This window comes from Odontomachus brunneus, unplaced genomic scaffold (assembly GCF_010583005.1).
Source record: "Odontomachus brunneus isolate Ranch 3 - 2012 unplaced genomic scaffold, Obru_v1 Obru_scaffold_127, whole genome shotgun sequence".
NCBI classification, from domain to species: domain Eukaryota; kingdom Metazoa; phylum Arthropoda; class Insecta; order Hymenoptera; family Formicidae; genus Odontomachus; species Odontomachus brunneus.
Genome location: NW_022639577.1, coordinates 219,348 through 229,026, shown reverse-complemented (window position 1 = coordinate 229,026; position 9,679 = coordinate 219,348). Strand labels below are relative to the sequence as shown.

The window sequence follows — 9,679 nt, the reverse complement described above, 5'->3', positions numbered from 1 at the left end:
ATATATATATATATATATATATATATATATATATATATATATAGAAACTGAAAATGAACTCAGAATTTCTCCATAACCTATAGTTTTCTTTTATAGTTTTAATAAAAATTACTAACTTCTATGTTTAAAATCCAGAGATAAAAGATAAACCATGTCTATATATATAAGGAAAATAAATTTTTTTGAAATCTAGAAATCACCTCACTAGAAAACCCTGGATGATAGAACAAATATGTCTACATTTTTTTATTCAATATAAAACATACTATATAGGTCGCATCATTTGATTCATGTGACAAGAAAAGGTTCCTTTTCATAGGCCAACGTAACTGCATCGAATCTAACTCATCGATTTGTAACGTGACATAGTACGGAATGAAATCGCAATAAGGGATATCTGCCGTTTTAACACGGCCAAGTTCCTCGGAAGCATTCCGCGTGCACGAGATGAAATATGAATTACGGCACGTAGTGGGCCATTAGTTGCTCGAGAGAAGAAAGAAGGCGGAATGCCGAAGGATGGTAATGAGGTAGAATAAAGAGCGAACTAATTCGAAATTTCGTGCGCGTCACTGACGGCGATCGAGCGGCACGCTTAGTGCGAGAGAGGGAACGGCGGAACGAAATGGAAATGCCGGTGCCGGGCCTGTTCAACATTCTAAATATTTTAAAAGTTCAACTCATTTGAATTGGGAACATCTTTAGACGTGTCTCTCCGTCGCCCGCGCCTTCCCGGCTGCCACCCTCGACTGCTGGATCGTCGCAGAGTACTCTGTATTTATCGCGTTTCCTACGGCGCTCTCTCGCCAGTCTTGGCTTTCCTCTTGCCGGTCGATTGATTTAGATTCTCGAAACTTCTCACACTTGAGTTTCGTCGGGAGGACGTCCTCCGTGACCGCAAGGAAAGCTCTCGGCTCTTTTAAGTTGCGTTCGTATGAAAATCATCGCCGGGCGCGACACGCTCGTCCTTTCGCACTTATATCGCAGTGTCAATATTCCGTCGTTAAGAATATAACAATTCAAGATGAAATAGTAGGATGTATGATCAACAAAGAAGGCAAAAATTTCACTTCATTTTCTTGCTGTGAGGTTCTTGACCTCACAACAAGAATGATAATGACAATTTGTTTTGCATACAATTAAGACTCACGTCGAATCGATTCCAAACTCTTTAATCTGAGTCTCTTACCGTTCTCAAAAAAATGGCCCAAAAGAGACCCAATTTCACAGATTGCACTATATAAACAAAGATCAGCTAGCAGAATGACTAATTCAATTGTGCATGACATGCTTTGCATATTTATCGTTTGCCGTGTTGCAGAACACTGATATAGAATTTATCAATAAAATATTAACTTACAAATATTAATGATTGGCGATAATTGAGCGCCAGATAGCACATGGCAGGTCGGAATCGCGAAAGCCATTAATACAGAATAGTAAGAGGCTCAAATTAGAGAGTTACATATTTGGAATCGACTCGATGTGAGCTTCAATTATATGCAAAAGAAGATTATCATTATCGAGAGCCTCAAAATCAGACGAAACGTCTATGGGCACTTGGTCGCACTCTTTCTCATTTGGAAATTAAGATTTTATTATCTCTGCTTGACCACACAACCACCGACAGGTCATTAGGCCGAAGCGAACGCGATAGTGGTGCAATTGATAATTCAGCGCGGTATACCGAGGCGCGCAGCTGACCAAGATCCACCAGGTGCGTCAACCACACACGATGAGCGTTGACGGTTTTATAACGGAGTCTGTATCAGCCGCGTTGTCATCGAATCTTCGCGGAGCTCGAAACGATTCGCGCCATATGCTTAGTTCCGATCCACAATAGGTGTAGTAAGCTTTAAGTCTTAAGAAATTGACCAATCACAGTCAAATTTGAGGAGAATAATCGACTGTGATTGCTCCATTTCTTAAGGCTTAAAGCTTACTACAGCCTATTGTGGTTCGGGACTTAGACCCGATCTATAATAGATGGAGTAAGGAGTAGGAGTAAGAAATAAGCAGTAAGTAAGTGGACCAATTACAATCAATTATTCTTGAATCGTGAGAATGGAATTGGCCAATTTGCTTACTGCTTATTTCTTATTCCTATTCCTACTCCTTACTCCATCTATTGTAGATCGGGCCTTATAGAATGATTGCGCACTCTTATATATATATATATATATATATATATATATATATATATGTGTATATATATATATATATATATATATATATATATATATATATATATATATACGTACAGATTCCTATATAATACACTAGATTACGAATTCTTGTAAGATATGTTAAGTTTTTATGTACAAAATTTGTATATAGATTAGAGTGCATGCCAAATAAGCTGACACGGAATGAGACTTTCTGCTAATATTGTACAGAAGACAGGTACCAAATACTCAAAAGCATATTTTTTAAAATCTAAGTTTTTCTATAATTGCTATAATTGTTATAAGTGCTAATTTTTATAAGTGCATTACGTGAACATTTATCTCGCATTGAGTCATATTTCAACTATATTGACATTTTTGAAGTATAAGTGTCAATGCTAATCTCACATATTCGTATACACGCACACTCTCACGAATCAGGTCAGCCGATCCTTAAGTCGTGTGAGTCTTTTGGCGCATGCGCAATACAGCACTTTTAGTATCTACTTTTTGGGGACACAAATATATGACCAGTATATAAGAAGCTTGCACTCTAATATGTTATATAAAAGTCTGCGCTTTTACAGAACGGTTGATAACAAGATTGAAGGACAGAGATATGCGCTAAGTCAAATGCTTTCTCTGTCACACAATGCTGTGGGAGGAGGTGATGTAGGAGAAACAGAAGAGTGAGTGAAAACATAGTGAAAGAAAAAGAAGACGCATTGACCATGTGACCGCTTTTTCCCACTTTTACTTCTCTCCAGCGCTTCGTTCTTCCCATCAACTAGACTATTAGACAAGGAAAGCATCTTATTCTTTATTGCCCTCTGTTGCTAATGCTGACTTCATTCTTTCCACAGCAATACAGAGTCTGTTTTACGTGCCTATGATTCGCGTGGAACTCAGCCAACGAATAAACCGATAAGACGCACGGATGTTCCGACCTACAGAGGTAAAAGTCCGGCTCACTTGCTCGCGCCTCCGCGAAAATTACGTCGAGTTATTACGTCGAGGATACGACACATTTAGGTCTCGCGCGCGCGCGCAAAGGGTGGGCGAGAGGGAGGGAGACGCGACGCATTCGCGTATGCGGATTTGCGAAATTCGCGGGAGGCGCACTAACTCACCTGGTCACGGTTGGCGTGGAAGCGACCCCCGGGGATCGTGCTGGATAACTCCGTGGACTTCCTGACATCAAGTACTCTGCAACACACAGCGAAACGTTTGTCCTTAATGCTCTGTTGCATAAAGTCACACTCAGCGATCGGGCAACACATCTGTCTTCCTTGCACACCGCTTAACGGCAATATAAACGCGAAGTGCCCGCTTTTGCGAGCTGAAGTTACAGCGGGCGGCCGCGACGACGACGTACGATCGCGGCTGTCGTCTGATTTCACATGGAATCCCGCACTGTGGTCGCGACATTTCGCAAAAATCGAATATAAGGAGTCCCAATCGCGACTTTAACGGTTTTACACGGAGAAAGTGTTTGGTGAAATTAATCCGACAATGAGCGAACCAAACGCGTTTGAGGAAAAACAGAATTTTGGTTCTCCAAACAAGATTTGGCTCATAAGAACCGAATTTGGTTCATAAAAACCAAAGAAATTCTCTTCTCTTTAACTAAAATTAATACACAAGTTGAGTTAATCTGGCAATGAACGAACAATTTCGTATTTTAAACAGAATTTTGGTTCTCCAAACAAGATTTGGCTCATAAGAACCGAATTTGGTTCATAAAAACCAAAGAAATTCTCTTCTCTTTAACTAAAATTAATACACAAGTTGAGTTAATCTGGCAATGAACGAACAATTTCGTATTTTAAACAGAATTTTGGTTCTCCAAACAAGATTTGGCTCATAAGAACCGAATTTGGTTCATAAAAACCAAAGAAATTCTCTTCTCTTTAACTAAAATTAATACACAAGTTGAGTTAATCTGGCAATGAACGAACAATTTCGTATTTTAAACAGAATTTTGGTTCTCCAAACAAGATTTGGCTCATAAGAACCGAATTTGGTTCATAAAAACCAAAGAAATTCTCTTCTCTTTAACTAAAATTAATACACAAGTTGAGTTAATCTGGCAATGAACGAACAATTTCGTATTTTAAACAGAATTTTGGTTCTCCAAACAAGATTTGGCTCATAAGAACCGAATTTGGTTCATAAAAACCAAAGAAATTCTCTTCTCTTTAACTAAAATTAATACACAAGTTGAGTTAATCTGGCAATGAACGAACAATTTCGTATTTTAAACAGAATTTTGGTTCTCCAAACAAGATTTGGCTCATAAGAACCGAATTTGGTTCATAAAAACCAAAGAAATTCTCTTCTCTTTAAATAAAATTAATACACAAGTTGAGTTAATCTGGAAATGAACGAACAATTTCGTATTTTGGTTGAAGAAAACAGAATTTGGCTCATAAGACTCAGAAATTTTATTTCCTTCAAACAAAACAAATTCACAGGTTGAGTTAATCCAATAATGAATGAACTAAACATGTTTTGTTTGAAACTGAATTTCATAAGAACTAGAAATTTTACTTCTTTTAATCAAAACGCATTTGATTCGTTCATTGTCAGGTTAATTCAATCGAATATTTTTCTCCGTGCAGCTATTCGTTGCTTGCAATTCGTCAGTTTACACAAAACGGATAATCGATAGTGAAATTTGATTCACTCGATTAAGAGGTTACATACACCCGAATCGAAAAAAACACTCAATATTTTAATTTTTCTGCTGACCATGTTATCGACTTTATGAAGATAGCTTTTTGACGGGTGATTTTTCATGTTTTTATTTACATATTACATAAAGCTCATTGCGAAAAGGTGAAATACAACGTTGTTATTACTGCTTTCGTAAAGCTAGTCGTCGCCAGTCGATATTTTCGGTGCAAAAATTTGCTACATTATTTATCTGAAACAAACAACCGTCATACAACAATATGACGTCTTAAACACGTCTAAAAGACGACTTAAAAATTTTCAGACGTCTTAGAAAGTTAAAAAGTTATAAAGACATCAGAGAGATGTCTTTATAACGTCTTTAAGATATCTTAAAGATATTACTTTAAGACGTCAGAAAGATATCTTGTTTAAGGATATTTTAAGATCTTTATTTATATATGCTATTTATATTTTAAGACCTTTATTTATATATGCTACTACAGATTTCTATAATTTTATACACATTAAAAAGAGAAGGATGTTTCATTTATTTTATTCAATCGAGAATTATGATTAGAGTGTAAATTTACTCATTCGTCCTATTCAGGGTTGGGTCCTACTCAGGGTAGGTATTAATGACAGCTAGCGAATAATGATAATATTCAGTAGATTGTATACCTTAAAATTTAAAACATATATTGCCGAATAGCAATATTTGGTAGTACAGGATTTAAAATTTAAAGCATACAACACCATCAACATTGGCTAGTTGTCATCGATACCTAATTCTGAACAAATCCGCAGTCTAACTATTATTGTTAAGAATTATCTGTATGGAAGAAAGAAAATTTTCACTCGACGTTACAATTTGAACTGACACAATTATAAAAATTTATGATTTAATAATTTTTTCAAAGTTTTGACTTCGTGCACGATGTACACGACACTCGCAAAAACTAAGTGGTTATGATATTTGCCATAGCAACAGCCTGTATAAATTTTATAGAAAGTATTTGTAGGCAGTTATACATAGTCTTAAAAATGTCATTCAATAGACATTAAAAAGACTTCTGAAATATGACGTCTAAAAGATGTTTTAGAAGAGACGTCTAAAAGATATCAGAAGTAAGACGTCTTTAAGACGTCTCGAATAATACGTCTGAAATGACACATCTATAAGACGCATCTATTTTCAGGTAATATCTTAAAGATGTCTTCTTTAAGACGTCTTTTAGATATAAGAAAGTTTAAACTAATAAGATATAAGAAAGTTTAAACCTGTTAAAGTGAAACTAGTAAACGAAACTAGTTTTTGTCGTATCTGATTTTCAAAATATTGATTTTTAATGAAGTTATTAACATTCAAAGTCGATGGATTGATTTCTCGCTACAAATTTCTTCTTTTTTAATTCTTCTTTTCTTATAAAACAAAAACTATCATAGATATTAATCAGGGCTGTAGGAACTACAATATATCACACATTCAAGCAAATTGACTAAAAATGTTTTTCTCATCGTGAATCATGCGGAGTTCTTTCTATGCATTTGATTCATGGCTGCCGCATATTGCGGCATTTCTGCTGAAACATATGCCGTCGTAACTACTGCTTAATTACTTAGACAGGTAACAGGATCTGCGGCGGACGCAGATATTCCTCTACTCTCGGCAACTTGACCTGTGTCATGCGACGAGATAATTGAGTTTATTAAACGCAAGTTGTTCTCTCATATTCGCGAGTGCTTTAACCCTGTTTCTCGTATAGCGTCGGTGGAATCATTTAAACGGACCAAGCGAACGTGTATTCACGCTATTGCTAACTATCCCGTATTAAAAAAAAAAAGTTATTAGTATCACAAAAAACCAAAATCGTCCGAACATATCGAGGAACATGATAGAACGTGGCGATTAATCGTTATCCTCTGAGATACAATCAACATATTCTTCACTGAAATGCTATACTTATAACTGATAATTCGGTTGTAAGTATAGCATTGCAATCAGTGAAATCTCGTTGAAAGGATTAGTTAATAATAATGACCCACACATATGCAACGTGCATGTTTCAAAGACGTTCAAGAAATACATAGAAAGTAGAGGTTTTTAACTTCTTAAATCACAAGGCAGCGGTATTTATTTGTAATAAGTATTTATATAGATTTCTTTTTTCCTTACTGCTATTTTATTTAAAGAGAATTTTGGAAAATAAAATATAAAATATGTTTAATTTGTATTTGTTATGAATTAAAAAAGGTTTCGCAAAAATTTCAACATTACTCATGAATACAATAGTTTAAGTAGATCAAAAGGAATTTAATATTTTATCACGAAACTTTTCAGGACTTGCTACTTAAGGGGTTAAGACGTCTCTGAGACATGCGTGTTATGCGAGGTCCTAATGTTGAAGCAGTTTGTAAATACAAACAGTGTTATTGCACGCAAGGTGCATAGAAACCGTTAATTTCAGTACCGCAAATGCACAAAGTTTGTTTTAGTACAACGTATGATAAATTTGCGCACTGCAGATTTTGCAGTGAAGTCTTACTTTCACTGATCAAAATCAGTAAGGTATAAGACGGAAATGTAAAGTAGGAATATTTTCATTGAAAATCAGCGGATACTCATTGATTACACACGCCTGCCTGGTTTTGATGTTTCAAATTTGACAATGGTTTCCTACGTGCGCTGAATTTTGTGCGCTGAATCCGAAACTGGCTTTAAAATTTGCTCATCACGTCAGGCTTCCGAGATAAATGAAGTTAAATGTGTCAAAAATGACGATGTGACCGATGTGCTTCCTGTATTTATTTTAGAAAACCAAATGTTTTTTGAATATTTCTGTCGATGTCTTTCTTTTTAAAATTCATTCTTCTTCGTGCACTATTTTGTTCTTGAGATATAAACTTTAAAAATAAATAAAATTACACAAGTGGATAAGTATATACATCATACAAGTACATATATATCATACAAAGACGTACAATATTTAATACCTTTAAATAACTTTAAATTTAAAACTCAAACACCCAAAAATCCTTCGGATTCAGCGTCACTACGAATAATGCAGTAGTAAAGACGATTTTGCTAAAAGAGAGCAAAATTATTTTTCTCCGTGCAAGAATGATTGTTTAGAAAATTAAGACAAAGCCATACGCCATTTCTACACTGCTGCAGGAACGATAATGAATAGAGAAGAAATGCTTTTTGTGGATAGAATTGATTCAGGTTTCAAAGGATCAAGAAACTACGATGCAAAGCGACCGTGTCAATCACAAGTGGACAGCGCGAACGTATGAACCAGAAAAGCCATCAGCGATCATTGTGACGAATTTGCAGGAAGACGACTGCGTCGACGTAGTAACGGTGCGCGCGCGTGAATAATTAATATCCAAACTTTTTTTCCTGCCCAATGGCGGAGCCTGACGTTGCCATCCGATTTAGCTATCGTTCGCCGTGCGTGGTCTCCGGTCTGTCGGTTTGTAACGTCATGCATATTCTAGTTGATGGGTTGTCGCGCACTGCCTTCCTTTTATCTGTATAGTTAATGCGTTCATGACTAATGTAACCGTCAGTGACGTCCTGCTATCGACCGCTCGTAGTCTGACGGGCGCTTCGGTCGCCAGCACGAGATTGCGAAATCTCTTTACCGGATAACGCCACATCGCTCGCTATTTCACGTAAACCTCGCCGATGAGTTCCATCCGCGACGCTTATCCGCATGCGAGTCTCGCCAAGGAGAAATTTTAGTTTATTTTGCAACTGACTTTTATACACACATAAATATACTCAAAAAAGGTGTCCCAGACTCTTCAATTTTTGTGGGAATGTAGAACGGCTTGAGGTGAACATAAAAGTCCTGTACCATTTTGCGATATTCGCAATCATAGTCGAGATATTAATTAAAGAAAATCATTGGTAAATGATCACACGCGATGGTAGATAAATTATAATAGCGATGTGTGCTGTTGTGTAAATTAGATCTAATTAAACGAAAAAGCTCTTCATCATTTTGCAAATAATCACGTAGATTTTTAATTATTAGTAAAAGAAAATTGTTATTTGATTGTGCGCAAGTCTCTTTATGTTGTCATTTGCAAAATGGTAGAGGGCTTTTTTGTTCAATTTGACCTATAATAATATAATAATATAATATAAGTACACGGAAAAAAATAATTTGCTGGCCCAGCAAATTTTCTGCTAGCCTAGCAAAATCTTTTCGTTATTATATGAACAAAAAAATTTGCTAAAAGTAATCACTATTTCCTGGATATTATAATTTACTGAATCTACAAATTATTTTGCTGTAAGAATCATGATGGATTTATACAAGCAGTTGCAGTTTTGTTCCTATAGCAAATAAATTTGCTAAGGATACATTATTTTGTATCGATAGCAAATTAACGTAGTTCTTAGGATAAATACACTAAACAAATTATTTTTATCTTGGCAATTACTGCTCTGATAACGAATAATTTGTAAAATTAGTTATGTTAACTAAATTTTCTTGCTGTCACTACGAATATGCAGTAGCAACGACGATTTTGCTGAAAGAGCAAAATTATTTTTCTCCGTGTTTACATTACGGCAAATAGCACTATTATAGCTCATCTACCATATCGCGCGTCATCATTCACCAATCTTCTTTAATTAATATTTCGGGATTTATTGCGAATATCGCAAAACGGTTGGAACTTTTATGTTTATTTCAATCCGTTTTACATTCCCACAGAAATTGAAGAGGAGAGTTTGAGACATCCTGTATATGGTATTTGCGCGGAGAATATACGAAATACAGATCGATTTCGTCCCCGTGGGAGACGTGCAGTCGTCGGCTGATTAA

General features: G+C 35.8%; 1 protein-coding gene across 4 annotated transcripts in view; it reads right to left on the bottom strand.

Annotated features, from left to right (window-relative positions):
* The window catches only part of LOC116849878 (teneurin-a), a 585,779-nt gene that overhangs the window by 369,584 nt on the left and 206,516 nt on the right, over window positions 1–9,679 (bottom strand). For all 4 annotated transcript variants that reach the window (XM_032827500.1, XM_032827497.1, XM_032827496.1 and 1 more), the window contains exon 2: window positions 3,296–3,371. In XM_032827500.1, the coding sequence (XP_032683391.1) occupies window positions 3,296–3,363 (68 nt within the window). In that variant the 5' untranslated portion in view covers window positions 3,364–3,371. The remainder of the gene's footprint in view (window positions 1–3,295; window positions 3,372–9,679) is intronic.